General features: G+C 38.1%; 1 protein-coding gene across 1 annotated transcript in view; it reads right to left on the minus strand.

Annotated features, from left to right (window-relative positions):
* Positions 1-4,744: 4,744 nt before the first annotated feature.
* NDNF (neuron derived neurotrophic factor) overlaps positions 4,745-18,885 on the minus strand; it is a 37,716-nt gene continuing 23,575 nt past the window's right edge. Inside the window, exons 2-4 of the mRNA XM_036852064.1 lie at positions 13,986-14,174; positions 8,440-8,564; positions 4,745-6,787 (exon numbers count right to left, since the gene is read on the minus strand). Of these exons, the coding sequence (XP_036707959.1) occupies positions 5,394-6,787; positions 8,440-8,564; positions 13,986-14,173 (1,707 nt within the window). The 5' untranslated portion in view covers position 14,174 and the 3' untranslated portion in view covers positions 4,745-5,393. The remainder of the gene's footprint in view (positions 6,788-8,439; positions 8,565-13,985; positions 14,175-18,885) is intronic.

The raw sequence follows: 18,885 nt of genomic DNA on the forward strand, positions 1-18,885 counted from the left end.
TGTCACTAAGGCTACTTGTGGGTGCTCTGATACTTGGAGACACAACCATTGGAAATGGGCCATATCTGTGACTACACCAGTTGCTCTTAGCAAATTGCTCACACAGCAAACTATATCTGTGGTTATAACTCTTAAACGGTTCAGCCACAATCCAGGTATTTTAACCATATGGACCCACAGAAGGGCACAAAATTGGTCAGTCAAATGCAGAGGCCTATGTGACATCTCTGTGGCTTTTGAGGGTAACAAACTGCTTCCAAAAATTGCTTGTTGATTTGGCATTGGGGAAATTTTCCAACCTGCACAGTAAAAGTAGCAATATGTTAATTTTATTTAATAGGTCAGAGTTCATTTTATAGGAAGGGATGAGACTGAACAGTCAAACTTCTAACCCTGCTATGTATTAATGTACTTGGTTCCGTTTATTACAAATAATTTTTCTCAGAAGCAAAATCCTGTTAGAATTATAATTAAATATGGACATTTGGGAGTCTTGTCAAGTGTATCTTAAAACAACTGTTTATATAATTCTGTGCTGCCTTATTTACACAATGTAGAAAGATTATACCAAGGGCTAACGATAGACAAGAAATGGATATTTGCTCCTTTCCAAATTATGACAATTTGATTGGATATTAATATTGGCAAGTATTTACACAAGCAGAGAGAGACTGGAAACATTTTGAAATTGCTTCTTAAAGCTCACTTTCTGACAATAGCACCGGACTCAAAAACAAAGCAATGCATTCATTGCTTCTCTTAGTTGTAAGATGGTTATTATTATTATTTTTTTTACTGTTCTGTCTGGATCTCATCACCCATAACAAGAACCCATCTGCTGTGACTTCTTTGTTTTACACCTTAGTCTCAATTCATAAAATTATTTCATATTCTGAAGTCTTGGGACATGTCCACATCCTGGGAGCCTGCTTGATGTGCCCCTGCTTCAAAGTTTCTAGACTCTAAGTTTCTAACAAGTTTCCAGAAAACCTTACACTTTTCTGAAAATTCTCCCCTGTGGGGCAATGGCTTGACAAGTTACATTCATTCTTTTCTCTGTTTACTAAGGGGTCCTTTACTAGGATGCAATGTCCCTCCCGGCACTACTCTCTTCCCCCTCTAACACTTGATGCCACACTGTCTTCATTAGAATCTGAATAATGACAATATAGCAACATAACTACCCCTAAGGCCTTGCACTCTTCCATCTGGGAACCAGTTATTTTTCTGTGACGGCGATCAATAGCCTTCTATATATTTTATACTTTGAAAGAATATTGTAAAATATCTTTGAAAGAGGTATAAGGGTGGATATGAAAAGCCATTCTAAGTAATTTCACTCTAAACTTTGATTACTAAGTTTATTTCTCAAAGGTTGAGGAAGGGGAATGCAAACAAACAGAAATGAAGGAAATCTTACCCAGATACATGATCAACCATTCCTAGCAAATAGCGGGATGCAATTTTAATACAGTGGATGATGATCTATCAAATTTTCCAGTGTCAGGTTGTGTGTAGAACAGAATCCAAAACCTTAATAAAATTAAGCTGTATTAGATCTCTCACTTCCCTTGATCTCTCAGACCACTTTGAGAAAGAAATTAGATAAAACTATACTTTCCTCCATGCTCCATTTCCTCTCTCTGTTCTCCTCCCATTTCCCACCTTCACAACAACAAAGACCCAAATCCCAAGCTACTGCATATTCTTCTGGCCAAAACTCTCTGGGAAAAACACAATGCTGAGTGTGTCCTGATGTCTCCCAGGTCCTGCGGACAACTTCAAACAGAGGACAGCTGAAATCGGGCTGAAGTCACTTTGCTTGGTCCTCGGGGAAGGACCCAAAGGCAAGTTCCCAGCTGACTTTATCTCTATTGCACCATATCTAAGTGGGGAAGGAAGTGGCTGGAGAGCTCCAAATGACCTTGTTCTTCAAGTCAGATGCTGGTTTTTGTTTTGAAGCCAGCCAGTGAAGAGAGACAAAGGTGCATGGTCTGGGTGAGCGGCTGCATGCCTTCTGGAGTGAAGAAGTGTTTAAAATGAACTCCTGGAGTGAACATTAAACTGGGAGTACAGGAATCTGGGTTCTAGTCTTAGCTGAGCCTCAATTTCCTCATCTATAAATTGAGATAGTTGAACTAGGTGATCTCTAAGAGGCATTAGTAATGTGTTGGAAGAGATTCCTATTGGTTTCAGGTCCAACAAATTCCTTGAACTGTATTCAAAACGTGTGTGTGTGTATGTGTGTGTGTATTTCCAATGGTGTCTGGACCTCCCAAACTATTAAAAATCATTAAAACTGATTTCAAACTCTAAAGTTCATCTAAGTGATTTTTTATTTGAAGTCGCTTCATTTGGCTTTTCAGGATACAAAAATCGTAACTTTTCCAAGTGCATTCTGAGTAACTAAAATAAGCAATGCATATCTCCTTTCCAGCACTAATCCTCTGATGCATGTTTAAAAAATTAATCTAGACATTGATTATAACTTAAGCAAGAAAATCATCTGCTATAAACTTTTATAGATTCTGAATAGTTTTAGATTAAAATAATTGACTAATGAACTTAACAGCCTCAGTTTGTGTGTACATGCAAACCTAGATTAGAATACTTTCTGTCTCTAAAAATAATCATAAATTTTTTTTCTTACAAGTTTGAAGTTGTCAGTTATAGGTTACACACACAGTCTTAACGAAATTTGAAATGGTCTTTAAGAATGAGTTGCTTTGAAGTCATAAATAAGATAAAAATTTTATTTCTTTTGGAAAATAATCCATAAGTGACTTCTTTTCCCTAAGAATTGGTGATTTATATTCTAGTAAGGATTTTGGAGTCTAAGCAATTCTATTGCTTATTTGTTTCGACTATGAGAACTTTCTTTTTATTTCTCTGGTATTCAATTTCCTTTTGCACCTGAAAAATAAAGATAGTGAACTCAAATAAAATGTCCTTAGAGATTCCTCCCTCCTCAATGATACTATGGCTATACTTGGTATTCTAAATGCCCTGTTCTCAGTATAGCTATCCCGGAGCTTAATGGAGAAAAGGTGGTGCTTTCATATTAGCTTTCTAGTTCTTTTGTTAATTAAGAACAAATTTTTCTTTCTTGTCCTCAGTTTACCTGAATGCTCCTAAAATCTAAACACATTAGTAAATAAGAGAGCTTTATGTTTAATAGGTTTCTTTCTTCCTTTATGAGTGATAGAAGTTTTACAATGTGTGTTTAATTTTCCCATAATTTTTAAAAGGCAAATTTCACTGGGACCATGAAAGAATTCTCTGGTATATCCAGACTACATAGAAACTGCCATCCCAGTTGGCTAAAAAATAAAAGCTTGGTTAAATTGACTTGGCCTGGCTCCCAGCGTTTCCCAGGCATTTAGCAATATCTGAGAGTTAAGTCCATCACCTTCAGAAGCTGCAATAACTCTTTGATTCACTGTAGTCCCATTTAGCACATTGCTCTGTAATAATATATTGGTGAGTAATATGAGAAAGTTGATTCTCCTTCCAAAGGCACCGTATTTATAACTTAGGATAAGAAGGTCTCTGGGATATTGTCAATTCTAAAGTTCTCCTTCCAAGTTGGTTGGTTATGTGGTCACTGGGGACATGCTCTTTCTTCCTTTTAAAAAATTATTTCAGGTGTCATAATGCTTCATACGGATATGATAAATTTTGTTTTGATATCTTAACACTGATGAATTGGATGACACATTTTTAGGGGGGATATTTTCTCCTACGGTGGTCCTTTCATAAGGACCACCACTTATACTCCCCAAGGCATAGTGACTTTATACTCCGTAAGAATGCTACTCATGTATGCCCACCACATGAAAGGTGGTGCCAGCACATAGGGGAAATGTAGTGGTTAAGGAATTACACCTGCCCCACTTGTAGTTACAGAAACACTTTCTAATTTAGAATCATAGAATTCTACAAAAGACAACGTCTCATGATAGAAGGTATCCTATAATATCATCTTATCCAAATCTATCACCACTTAATTTTATAAATGGGAAAGAGGAACAAGGGGAGGTAACAGATTTTCCTAAAGCCACATAGCCTAGTTGACTGTAAATCCCAGACTCTTCTGAATCCTCCAGTGTTTTCATGACACATCATGTATAGAACCTGTGGAGAATGAAACTATCTAAAACTGCCCTCTGTAAAGAGTTTTTGATAAATGAAGGTTTCTATTATTATTTGCCTAAATTTTATCTTACACCTAAATTACTTTTTGAAGATTCATGAGAAATCAAAGCTAAAAGTAACACTGTTAATGTTACAAAACAGCAGCTTCCATATTTTTCTCATTACTAATTACAGTCCTAATTGGTAGTTGCTTAGTTGCTCCCAGTAGAAATCAAAACAATTATTTTGCTAATATTCAAGCAGCTGGAAAATATTTGGCATATCCCAATTTTGTACTTAAAATAGATGCTTATTTTTAAAATAAAGGTAATATATTTTAGGTTGTTAAGGACGATTTGTTGAATACTTATCGAGCTACAGTATTTTGAGGCTTGTCTTATTCTAAGTCCATTGGTGCGCTCTCAATTCTCACAACAGCTAGCTCCTATTCAATGTCAAAATACAAATTTCAATAACTGTCTCTAATGCCACAGTAACTTTAGAGAGATGCAGCATGCCTTTTAACTATTAAAAAAAGGGTCAAACCTGGTGCAAAATTACATAAAGGCGCAGTTTGGGGGACAGAATAGAAATTGAATACACCAAGGTAGCTGCTTGGGAAAATGAACAGTATATAATCTAATATCTTTAATTTTATATACATGAATATAATGTATGTCAACTTTGTACATGAGATACATACAGTATTTAAACATTTTACTCAACAGATAAGAATTTACAATAGCAATAGAACTGACTAAAGGGCTGTCCACTTAATATACTTAGATTAGATCCGTACTTTAACAGGAAAAGAATTTAATAGTTTACAATCATAGAAACACTGACATTTAAAACAAGACTTTATAAAATAATTTATATATATCCTAGCATCTATTGAGAGGAATAATTTGCATTTGTGGATGTGTGCAATGAATGGCATATTCAACATTTTTAGGTGATAAAATAATTTAGAAGCAGTTCATGCAGTGGTCAAAGCAAGGGATGGCAGTTCCTTCAAGATGTCCTTTCTCTTTGACATCAGTGGATATCAGATGCACACTAGGTACCATTGGCACACTAGACCAAGTCTCCTCCAACAATTACTTATATAAACATCAATATACACCAGTTGATATCCTTTCTTCCATAGTACAAGCACAGGTCACAACTTCTCTCAGCTGTGGGAGTAGTCAGTTTATACTTAAAGTGATTTAATGTCTCTCCTGGAGTTCTAAGTGATATATCTCTATACAAGGTAACTAACAGAACTTCCTGGTTTTCACAACTTTACTCTGATACTTCACAGAGTGCCCCCCATGTCCTGTGACATAAACATCCAGCAGGTAAGATTTTCCAGGCTGAAGACCTTTAATTGTTTCTGTGGTCACTGCTTTTTGCAGGTTTTGACTGTGGAAATATTTACAGAGGACCTTCTCTGATTTCTTCCTTGTATCTGGTCCAAGGCATTGGTTTTGCTCTCTTTTCTTCTGGTCTTCACTGTAATTATCATTCACTTCCTTTTTGTAGATGCAAAACTTGTTCCTTTCCTGGGTGCCTAGCCAAGCCACGGTGGCCGAAGAACAGGTACGGAGCTTGTCGAAGGCTTTGATACGTGTGTCTTCAGGAAGAGAGGGAAATGACTGCTTACTGGGTCTGGTGGTAGCTAATATTTTCAACATAGACGCTCCCTTCTTGTTTCCTTTCAGTCGAATGAGATATTTGGCTTTCGGTTTTCCTCTCAGCTGAAACTGTCGAATGCCTTCCACATTCTGAGACAGAAGAAGTTTCCCATCTCTTCTCACTTGGATTTGGACAGCGTCCAGACAAGAGTGAATAAAGAAGGTGACTTTTTGGTGAGACGAGACTGGAGCAAACCGTAGAAACTTTGCCCCCTTCCTTTTAACAAACACATCTGTAACTTTCCCATCTTTCAGCTCAACTGTCTTCTGTTTCGCTTCTTCCTTGGTCCTGGCAAAGGTGCCCACGTAAGCAGTGCTCATGTTGCTGTTGCTGTTGGCCACGAAGACGTCAAAGTAGTACTGCGTGTCGGGTTTCAGATCCGAGACGGTGAAGATGTTCTTGTTTCCTATGCAGATTTTCTGAATGTCAGCCTTGGGCCTCGAGTAGGCATGCCGCCCCAGTTTCGGAGACGGCTTTGTCAGGAAGCTGCGCTCTTTACCTGAAGCATCCGAAGCAAATCCGAAGTGGGCAAAGTCAAAAGGGCTGAAGTCCAGACCGGGCTTTGGTGCCATCATGAAAGCGTCGTCCGCACTCAACTTCGCTTCCACCGCGCAGAGACTTTTGAAATTGTGCTCCTTGTTGATGACCACACAGTACTGAATGGGCTGTTTCAGCAAAGAGGCCGTGGGGCTCGGTTTCCAAGCCAAAGTGACCGTGGTGCATCCCAGGGAGGTAACGTCGACTCTTGGGTCGTAAGGTAATTCAGGGTAGGGCTGGTCCGACTCTGGAGTTGTGGTGGCATATACTTTGAAATGTGTGTCTTTCTCTGTTGAAAGAAGCTCCAACTGATATAAACCAGATGGAGAACTAGAAGATATGAAATATTCCACATCGTTGCCTTTGTAGGAGAATAACTCTGTGCCTTCCACATTAATGATCTGCTGCTTCTGCTGATCTAGAGGCTCTGGATCCCCTAAAACACACAAGAGAAGCACAGCCTACACGTCAGGGCATGTGCTGTGGCTTGCCAACCTTAGACTGTGTTCTTAAGACAATTTAATTGAGTTTTTCTCCATTATAAAAGGAATACATGTTCCCAGTAGAAAACTGGGAGATAGAGAACAAGATTAAAAAAATCATCCATTCATACAAGATCCAGATAGTCCTTTATTAATAGTTTGGTCTATTTCTATCAGTCTTCCTTCTACACATGTTTATGCAGTTGGTATTATTTTCTCTGCAACTTTATAACATTTATTATCATGCATATACGTACCTAGAGAAACCTCCATTTTTCTCACTTAATATTATATCATAAAAATAAAACTGTTGGTTAATTTTTGACCATTATAATAATGCTGTTATATATGTAAGGCTTTTCTGATTTTACATTATTTCTTCAGGATAGATTCCAGCTGGTAGAATTTTTAGGTCAAAGACTGCAAACCTCTTAGAGACTAATCCCTACTGTCAATCTGCTTACCAGAAGGATTCTATCAGTTTGCACTTGGATGGCTAGCCATTTCACTAATTTCGCTTTTGTTAGTAGGACTGGACAATCTCATTAAAATATAGAATATAAAGCACCAGTAAGAGGACCTAATTTTCAATGTGTAGAACACGTGCTCAGGAGGAATATAGGGAAAGTACTGAAACTAAAATAATGTTTTCCATTATTTGTTACTACTAATATCAGATATCACACAGATATCAGTGTTAGAAGACCCAGAGAAGGACTGTGTAGCCAGAGTGGGAATGGATCTTTTCCAGCTGATCACTGCAGGTTGAGAGTGAGGTACGTAGAATTTCATATTCCTAAACCACGCAATTAACACAATCATCATGTGACTATTCATTCTACCTCAATCTCATCACTTCCCATGTGCCCTTTCAATATTTTCCTAATTACAGTGTTCCCACATCACTGTAAGTATCCAGCTTGCTACCATCCTGTCATGGCACCAATCTCAAACCTTCACTTTAAGCTAGGATGCCTTTGCCCCTTAAAGGGATGCAGCATCAACCCAGGGCCTCATACAGACTCTACTCATTTCTTTGTATCTGTTATTTGCTTTCCATCATCTGCATCTTCTTGAAATGCCTGACCTATTCCTCCTGACTTTCTTCTCAGCCTGGACTTTCAGTGGTGCTCAATGCCCTTTTGTTCTCTCTTTGTGGCTTCCCTTTATTCCCCAGAGATCAGAGGCTCTTCTCCTTGGGTGCATATTAGATTCACCTGGAGGGGAACTTTTACCATCCCAATGTCCAGACCCCACCCCAGGGCAATTATATCACAACCTCTGAGGTAGGATGCAGTCGTCAGTAGCATATATAGCCCCCAGTGGTGAGTCCAATGGTTAGACAAGACTGCAAACCACAGCCAGGGAAGCTCACCTCTTGCCTTTCCTCACTCCTTCAGCCCACACACCTGTCTCTCTCAACCTTTTATTTTACCAAATCACCACCATCTGATGTCATTCTCCATTTCCCTCATCTCCTTCCCCAAATCTCCAGCTTCCCCCATGCATCCATGCTGGTTTTTCTTACTAAGAGAAGGCTGTCCGTCTCATAAGCCTTTCAGCTATCCATCCAGAGGTCTGGGGCCAGATCTACCGCGCCGCTTACCTGAGCCTTCCCCGCTCGCGTCCTCTGGCAGCTCCTGGAGGCTCAGCGTCCACGCTAAGGGCGCATCGCAGGGAGTCACTGTGACTGACAGTGGGGTGTTGTCTTCTTCAACCACAAAGAAATACCTGGGTGAAAGTGGACCACTTCAGACCGAGGTAATTCATCCTAACACTTACAACCAAGATTACTGGGGAAAATCGCTTGGTTTAATTTGTATTCATTTAACAGAAAATCAAACTGGCTATCTGACACAAATCATGATATTTTCAGCAGTAACCGTGGAAGTCCAATAGCCCAAGGTTCTGCGACCAGACTTACCATCGACACAGTCTGAGATAATTGAAAGACATTGAACCAAAACGTGGAGTTTGGGTATTGCTCGAGTTAAGAATCAACACTTACCAGTTTGGGGGTGTTATTTAACACCAGTGCAAAGTAGGTCACAACCAAGAGGAATTTCCAGGTACGTTGCCCTACAGGTACTGCATTTTCCATAAATTTGACAATAAATTTATGTTACCCCAAGGGCACTCTAAAGCACCAACCATTCCAAAAGATCATTTTCACAGCAATGTCCTTCTAAAATGCATGTTGGTCTCTGGCAAAATAACACTGTATTCATGTTTTTACAATCTTGACTTTTGTTCACAGTTTTACTATTCCACATCCTTTTGGAGAGAGGTATCTAACGACCATTTGAGAAATATTTTTAAAAGGCAAAGATAACTGTGTCAGTCAGTGGAAAGACACATTTCTCTATCACTAAGATTTTCCGTTGAATTAATAACCTAGTGATTTTAAAACATTTTATAAGAACAAAACATTCTCCTCTATGCTTTCCCCTCAGATTTTTAAAATGATGTCTCAAAAGAACGTTTAAGTAGAATAAAAATATTGTCTATGTATAACAATGCTATATACTCTTACTCTGAATAATTTAGATGATTCTGTTTATCTTTCAAAGCCCATAATCTTGCAAGGGAGGAAACAGTGGTTTCCTCACTGGTTTCACGGCAAAAAATAAGCAAGTTTCACTTCCTAGAGACTGCACCTCTTGGGTACCTCTTTACCTCTCGATTCTCTCTATATCCACCCCAACACCCTCTCCAAACTGACCACCATGGTCACCTGCTCCATCAGTCTCCTCTGCAGTTCTTCTCACCTCCCCGACCTCTAACCCATGGGGTGAACCAAGGGCCCGTGCTAGGACACAGTTTTCTACCCGAGCTCATTCCCTGTGTGATCTTACCCAGGCTCACAGCTTTAACCTCTTCTATTTTAATGATTCCCCAATTTAAATTGTCAGCCTGAACTCTTAGCTAAATTTTAGAGACAACTATCTTCTCGCCATCTTCCTTCAGATATTACTGAAAATTTCCAACTTAAGATGTCTAATCCAAATTCTCATTCTCTCGCCAAACCAACTTCTCCTGCAGTCTGTCTCTACTCAGTAAATGACAGCCCTAACCTTCCAGTTGCTCAGGACAAACGTTTTAGAGTCACTCTTGACTTTTTCTTACTCTTCCACTCCACATACACTGAATCAGCAGTCATTATTTTTTTTTTTGGCTTCATCTTTAAAATATACCCAGAGTCCATCACTTTGTTCCACTTTCCCTGTTACCACCAGATCAAGCCACCATTTTTTCTTGTCTGAGCATTGCAATAGCCTTCTGACTGGTCTTGTTTCCACTTTGACCCCCTTAGTTTATTTACCTCCTTCCAGGAGGAGATGCCCATGTACACCTAAGTCTGAACACACTCGCTGCAAACCCTCCAGGAGCTTCTTGTCTCATTCAGAACTTGCAATGATTTGCGTGCCCAACCAAATCTCTAAACTTGTCTCCTCTATTCTCTCCCTTCTTTACTCAGCTCCTTGCTCTCTGTGGAGTGACTATGGCACAGTCTTGCCTCAGGGCCTCTGAACTTGCTGTTCCTCCAGCTGAGATGCTCATCTTCCAGCTGTTGACCTTACGTGCTCAGTCACTGCGTCAACTCTCTTCTCTAGAGTCGGTCACCATCTCGCCATAGACCGACTCTGACCCCTTATGTAAGATATCACCTTCCTACCCGTGAAGCTCTTCTACTCCTCTTCATTTTTCTTCAAAGCACTTATCACTACCTGATGTATTATATATACCTTTGTTTATTTTTTTTATTTTCCCACCTCCCCCAACTAGAATGAAAGCTACAAGAGGGCAGGGCATTTGGTTCACTGATGAAGACTTAGAGACTAAAATAATTATTAATAAATATTTGTTTAATTAATTAATGAATAAGTTTAGCTTTTCACTTTTGAGGAAAAGTCCTTAATTGTTCAGAGAGTCTACAACTTCCCCAGCAGTGGGGCCTCCGCCTACCTCACTGTCATGTCATTATCCCTTTTGCTTTCTGTGATTGAACCACGTAGGGCTTCTTTGAGCCATATCATGATGTCATATCATCAAGTGGGATGTTGTTTGCTCTGCCTGAAATACACCCCTTAGTCCTTACTAATATTTGTAAATAAATAAATAAATAATTTTTAAATTGAAATATAGTTGATGTACATGCCCTTACTAATATTTAAATGTCACTTCTTCAGGGATGCCTTCTCTTACTGTTCTGGCTCAGGTTCTCTCACATACTCCGAGTGTCCTATACTTTTCACTTTGGGCACCTATTGCAATTTGTGACTATATATTTATATTATTATTCGATTAATGTCATTTTCCCAACAAAGGCCCACTTAGGGTTCATTTTCCATGTCATTTTATTCTCAGCATTTAGCACAGATTTCTGCATGTAGAAGGTACTTGATAAACTTTTCTTAGTGAATGCATTACTAAATGAATAAACAGAACCCAAGAATCATAACACCTACCTTATTCTAGCCTTAGGATACCTACACTTAGTCTGTTTCTACCTGAAGATACTGAATCTGAATGGAAATACATGTGCTTTCCCCCCTTCACTATTCCAAGATGAATTAGGAGCTGGAGGGTGGAAATAGGGCTGTGGAAGGACAAATAAAGTGAAGATCCTATAAAAGCAAAAAAGCTTGTTTGGAATATAGTAAAGTTAGACAATCATCCAAACAAAATAACTAGATGATTGCACTCTTTACTGTATGGAAATTTTATGGACTTAAGCATCCCTAAAGACAGGTGTCAGATGGTTTAATTTTCAAATTCAGTCAACTTTTGGAGAGTAGAATTTTGTTCCTTTGGCCAGGTTGCATAGGTGATATTAACCACATAAACATGACTGAACCTATGAACATTACAAACAATTAGGTAAGACAAAATAATTTATTTAGCATCGTGTAATTTTAAAAGTATTCAAAACTTCTTAGTTTTGTTTGTTTTTGGTTTTTATGTGGGTAGCAGAGCTAACCAGTGCTGAAATCAATGTGCATGTTCATCTATTATCTTCTGTTCTCATTTCAATCAAGAAAGTAGTTTATTTCCCAAAGTATGCAACTTTGTCTTAGTAACTTTAATACCGGCCATAAGCAACCAATAACAGAGAAAACAATGCTTGCATTCCACAGGGTAATCATTATACATAGAAAACATCAGAGAGTCCCTCTAAGTCAACATTTTCATATGGAAGCACTTATGATTAGGGATAAAAGACAATCTGAGTAAACTTTAACAATTTGACAAACATTTATTGTCTACTATGCACACTGCACTGGTGGAAGGCAGCTGCAATCAGAGATGATAGGGCACGATCTATGAGCGCCAGGTATTTACTGGCTAGTGAGGGAGATAGAAATGTGATAAATATGCTCCAAATTATAAGGCCAGAGTTGAGGGATAAACACTTCATGAACCATTTAGACTTTGGAATTTATGTATAAACATAAGAATAATTAATGAATTTGTTTTCTTTTGCTATTCTCTGCTTCCAAACTTTATCTGGAATTTCATCTGTGGTTGTAATATCAACAATGTCTATGTGTGTTCTCCCATCACATATTTTACCCCTAGAAATGACTGTGGCCACAACTCTTTATTTAACTATTGTTAACATTGCATCCAAATGTAGATATCAAAGTCTCCAATCATGATTTGTGGGGGGGAAAAAAACCCAAAAGAATGAACAAATGAAAGAAATAAAAACAGAAGGAGGAAAGGAGCATGTGTTGTTTTGAAATGTCTTATAATAAAAACATGTTGCTTCAAAGAAAAAAAAATGTAATTTTAAGACAGCGCTTAGAACCAAAACTTATTTAATTTTTAAGAGACTGGAAGATCAAAGATAAACCATTTATTTGATTAAGTGAAATGATTACATAATGAGGAATGCTGTATTTTAAAGAACACTGCAAAGCAGTGCACAAGTACATTTGGGAAATCAAAGTAATTTTTAAAGAAAAATTTGGATTCACTCAAAAGTTTCAAGAGACAAAAGAATATGACAAGCAAAATGGTTCGGCATGAATTCAGCTGATATTTAAGACTAATTTGAATCGTTAAAACTGCCTCCTCTACCCTTCCTTGTTTTCACAGACTAAGTCTCTGTAAATACTAAGACATCAAGTTCCTTTAGTGTAATCATCCTTGCATTTTGTGCCTTCACTCTTATGAATGTCATTGAAAGAGTCATAATTATTTTATATATTACTGACAAATCAGTTCCTAATCTATTACATTCATGCAAACAAATAATTTCATTCAGATGGTGCTGAAATGATACCCAAACAATAGGTCACACCCGTCAAAATATGAAAACTGATTATCTACTCTCACACAGACTGACCGGATGGTAACATGTCTGTGCCTTCAGTGGAAGAGGAGCACCACGTTCCATTCTTATTGTCAATTAAAACTGAAGTGACAAGAGAAAGACGACAATAATTTGATACACCTCAATCTTTGGAAAATGGATTATTGATGATATGACATAGTTTTATCCTTTGGAATGCCAAGGTGCCCTAGGTTAAAAGGAAAAACTGTTTTTGAAATATGATAAAGAGGAGTTTGGGTACTGCAAAGTAAGTAACTTTAAATATAATTAGTTTATATGATTGATTGATTGATTGCTATATGTTGATATATGTAAGTTTTAAAGGCCAAAATACTTAGAAGCATTATGTGAGTTCAATATGTTGATGTTGGAGTGCAGATAAGCGAGAGGCCAGTTTTTATCTCTGTTTTGTTTGATGCTTTCAGAACCAATCATATTGATCAAAGAAATATTATCCTTACAAGCCAATGCAAACCCTTGAAGGATCATATGTGTTCAATTAATTTCATTAATCCTGTAGAGTCATTCTTAGAAATTTCCTACCATCCTGAAGAAAAGAAAATGATCATTCCAAAACGTTAGACATGCAAGGAATTCTCTCTCCACCCAAAAGATCACAATCAGCGAGAATCAAAGAGATGTCTAATGACTAGATGTTGCACTGCCATTTTATTTTCTTACTTAGAGAAAAATAGGCAATGCTATCCAGAGGTTGATTGCAAATTACCTAAACTAAGTCTAAAAGGTCACTTTCTTTTTCAGAGACACCCTTTCTGAGCTTATTGATAAAGGAAATACTGCAGGGAGAATACCTTTTAGGTGTGTCTCTAAAGAGATAACTGCTAATTTCAGCTCCATCTGGAATTACTGACGAATCATGAAAAAATGCCTTGTCCCGAATTTGCATCTGAAAGAGCTCCTCATCTCGAGTGGGTAGCTTCTGGGTCCTGGAGCTGAGTGGTAATAGCAGCCACAGCATACACCAGTGGAGAGGCACCATCTTGGGGCAACAAAAAGAATTGCTTACATTAATTTTACAGGCAAAACACTTGGGCAAGTTGCGAACTTTCTGAAGGGTTCACACTATTTGGTTTTGACAGAAAGAGCTGTATTATGTATTTTGGATACATGCACATGAGCTTCAAGGCAACTTTCCAGTTCTTTTTTTTTCAAAGTATTTCAACAAGTCGATAATGAATTCACCAGAATTTCAGATATTAAAAAGATTTTGAAACAAAAGGACTCTTGGTGCATTAACTTCCTCGGGTATTCAGAGAGAAAAGGCCCCCCTTCGTTATGGCAGAAGCCAATATGGTCATTATAGACATCTCCATACAAATGTCTCAAAGCTTGAACCATAACATAAGTCACAGAGACCCACTGAGAGCCAGAAAATTACCACTACACAGTTACTTTTCTTCTTCCTTAAAATTTGACGAAGGATCATATATAGAATTATTCTGCAAATCAGATTTTCATAAATCAGAGATTTTAAGAGATTATAAAGTTTAACTTTCTTATAGGATAAGCAATTTGTCCAAAATCCCGAGGTGAGTTATTTGCCAGTGTCTAATATTACAGATTTACCAGACTCTTCAACACAACACTTATATATAAACTTTTACCATATTAAAAAGTGGGCTTGGATTCCCACTTCAAATCAAGAAAGACCACTGGGGACTTCCCTGGTGGTCCGGTGCTTAAGACTCCGCGCTTCCAATGCAGGGGGTGAGGGTTCCATCCCTGGTCGGGGAACTAAAATCCCACATGCCCTGCGGCACAGCCAAAAAAAAAAAAAAAAGACCATTGGAAAGTTCTATACTTAGGTCATTTGTCTTAACCTCCAGCAGAGTTATATATTTACCACTCCAGTTTTCATTGAGTTACATTTTGGCATTTATCACTGACTTTCATAAAAAATCCTATAAGCAATCATGGATCATTCTCTAGGGCACCTTGCTGTAGGGATGTTTTCAAGGACACCATCTTCCACATGTTTCCCTTTCCCAACAGGAAGCCGCAGGTAGGCGAGTTCTTTTCACCTCAAGTGCTAATGAAAGGCCTTGCTTCCTTTGAGGATTTGGTGCCTGTTTTCCTCACAGAAAAAACTAGGTAAGGAGTTGTTTTCCCTTATCTCTTTGACAACATACATCAGGGAATTCAAGCATTAGGGAAATATAGTGTTTTTACATTGAAGTACTTTAAATAGTGAGAATGTCAAATGCAAATATTTGCGATAATTTGAAATGAAGAGAATGCCAGTTTTATTTCTAAATAGTCATTGCTATAGCTATGAGGTCACCTCTACTTAAACCATCACTTGACTTTAGTTTTTCTTTGAGTGCTACCAAAAATAGATTCATACAACTGAAAATATTTTTTGAAAGGAATAAGCTTTTCTTTTTTCTATGAGAGTTTGAGAAGGAATTTTTCCCAGTGAGTTTGCTCAGAAAGTTCCTTTAACTTACTTTTTCAAAATTTGCTTTCTGCCATGTGCTCTGCAATTTTCCATATAAATATCTGCAGTAATTAGGAGTTACTATGTGCAAAACACGGTGCTAAGTTGCATTTAATATTCACAATAACCTTGTGAAGTAGGTGCTATTCTTATATAAGTATAAACCTCCTTTAACATAAGCAGAGAAAGGATATAAACCCAAGTGAATCTGACTGCAGAGCCCAAACATTTATTTCCCATCCTTATTTCTCAATTGTATTGCCATTGAATGAGAATTTGACTGAGAGCTAAGAAACTGACTTTTTAGTTTCAGCTCCTAACTAGAAGTGTAATCTTAGGCAATTCACTTAAAATTCTGGACCTCAATTTTATGAAGGATTTGGATGGATGACCTCTAAACTCTGAAAACAAATGATGATTTTGAGACTGAACACTAAAATCTTCTTCCCAAATAGCTAGCAGTTTAGGAATAAGACCAGGCCTCCTTGAGTTTCATTAAATAACCTGTCCCTCAGATATCCAGGTGATTGTCAAGGTGGAATCCAAGGAAAGTTGGGGATATAAACAAGAGCTCATGGGAGTTACTAACAGCAAACAAAGGTTATATCTACAAAAGATGGCTGGGGGGGATCAAAAATCAAAGCTTAGTGAACCTATTCAAAACAAATAGGGGGGGCTTCCCTGGTGGCGCAGTGGTTAGGAATCTGCCTGCCAGTGAAGGGGTCATGGTTCGATCCCTGGTCCGGGAAGATCCCACATGCTGCGGAGCAACTAAGCCCGTGGGCCACAGCTGCTGAGTCTGTGCTGTAGAGCCCGCGAGCCACAACCACTGAAGCCCGCGCGCCTGGAGCCCATGCTCTGCAGCAGGAGAGGCCACTGCAGTGAGGGGCCCGCGCGCCGCAACGAAGAGTAGCCCCCACTCACTCGCCACAACTAGAGAAAGCCCGTGCGCAGCAGAGAGGACCCAACACAGCCAAAAATAAAATAAATAAATAAATTTATAAAAAAACAAATAGGGACATGGTGGAGTAAACTGAATGGGACCTCCACTCACGACCCTCAGTCCCTCTCCTCTGATGCCCTTCATCCTGTAGCTAACAGAAACGGAAAATCTGAATAGAATTTGATATGCCGCCCCTATAAAGAAATACTTATTATTTCAGCATAATAAAACACATTCAGTTTACTTTGTAGTAGCGTCTCTGAAAGTTTGCCTCCTGAGAGCAGAAGACAATAAAATATGTCTCTTCAGAAATGGTTAGAATTTGGCTTTCCATATTTATTAGGAACTTAGAGCAAACATGCCATGGCAGCACTTGAGTGTGAGATACTTGGGCGTATTTGCCCTAGAACCACTCAAGGGCAGCCTTCTCTCATTAGCCCCATATTTGCCCTCAAAGCTGTCAATTGCACAGTACCACTGCACAGCTGAACAGGACAAGCTGCCCAATGCCCCTGGGTATTTGGGATATTTAGGTCAGCCCCAGAGTTAGAGAGCTAGCAAGTTATGACTGGTGGGAATTTTCCCAGCATCCTCAGCTGCCTGTGGGAGGAACTTTCTCTTTATTAAATCAGCTAATAAAAAGAGATGAATTTTGAGTTAATAACAATATTAATAAATTTGTTGTGTATGTGCTGCACTCTTCTAAGTGCTTCATATCTATTATCTCATGAATGCCAGCAACAAGCCTATGATGTAGGCCCTATTATTTATCTCATCTCATCTCAAAAATGATCAAACTGAGGCTTGGACGCGTAAGAACACATAGTGAATACAATATGATATAAGAAATATAAACTATCAGGAATGTGGTAAATATGATTATTATATATTCCCCCACGTCAGCTACTTAGCCATGTAATATTTAGTAAAGTGAACAACTTCAGATGATAGGATTATGCAGAGTTAAGTGTTAAAAAGACAATTCTCCATGGGTTTCTGTGCTTGTTTGTGCATATGTGGGGAGAAGAAGAACTGACTGCCTTTGTTCCAGATTATCTTTTCAAGGATGTTTGTGTAGTAAACAGCCTTGGAAGATAAAGCTTCTGGAGCAAAGAGCAGGCATGATTACTACCCATTATAAAAATCTGGGTTCCCTAAGCTCAGGGCTGCTCTCTTATAATAAACCCCACTCTATGGGCTGATGCCATCAGGCCCTCTTTGCATCACCCTACGAGAATTGGGGGGTCAGGCAGTGGGAGAAAGTGCTGCTGCTGTGGATCTGTGGCTTCTGCTATTGTTCTGTGTAATAAAGTCCTTGGTCGCTGACCCAGGAGTCTCATGCCATCTAACATCCGTGAAACTACGGCAGGATAACTTGTTAGCTTGCAAGGAGGGTAAAATCTCATACTCTTCAGAGTTATTGACACTAAGATTTTACTTGTTAAATTATTTTACTGGCTTATGGACTTTACTGGCTCAGGTAGACACTTTTATTTAGATAATCACCAATAGGGAACAGACTAAACTATCTTTTGCTTTCTTTAAAAAAAAACAATCATATATCCTCAGCTAAAATTCTATCAGGTCACACTTTCTGTTTCTGAAACAATTTTAGCTATTTAAATTGCCACATCAACTATGGGCAAAACAGACACTTTTCAGAAAAGTGTTTAAAATGAGTATGATCCCTTTTCTTTTTATTGTATCTACAGGAGAAGCTGGGTGTTAACTGAACTTATTGTGGTAACCATCTCACAATGTACGTAAATCAAACCATCAGGATATATGTCTTAAACTTATACAGTGATGTATGTCAATTATTTTTCAATAAAACTGGAAAAAATTAGTATGATTCCCCAAACACAGGACTTTATATTCTGTAGGATTATTGTTTTCAAAATGTTATCTAATAACATTCATGTATTGCTGGGGAAAAACATACTCAGTTTTTAGGGAAACCTAATAATTTGTTCAATTTGATCAGGTTACAGGCAGCATTTTTTTAACAAGATGTACTTAAAAGCAGCATTGAATATGGCTAATCAAAAAACTATTATGCAGACATATTGTGCATGTTTTTGCAATTTATATTCACTTATTCAAATTTAAAGCTTTATGTAAGTATTGTTTAAAGGATGGAATTTTACAGATTTTTTTCCCTACCAAAAAAATGTTCTCTCTTAGCTTAAGAATTAGTCACTTTTAAATAAACAACTGAAAATACATTCTGCTTAAGAATAAGCCTTGGGTAATCCAGTCTATAAGAACAGACTTTTCTTCTAAGATTACAAAAGTGCCCTCTAATGGCATA

Source organism: Balaenoptera musculus, chromosome 5, assembly GCF_009873245.2.
Source record: "Balaenoptera musculus isolate JJ_BM4_2016_0621 chromosome 5, mBalMus1.pri.v3, whole genome shotgun sequence".
Lineage (NCBI taxonomy): Eukaryota > Metazoa > Chordata > Mammalia > Artiodactyla > Balaenopteridae > Balaenoptera > Balaenoptera musculus.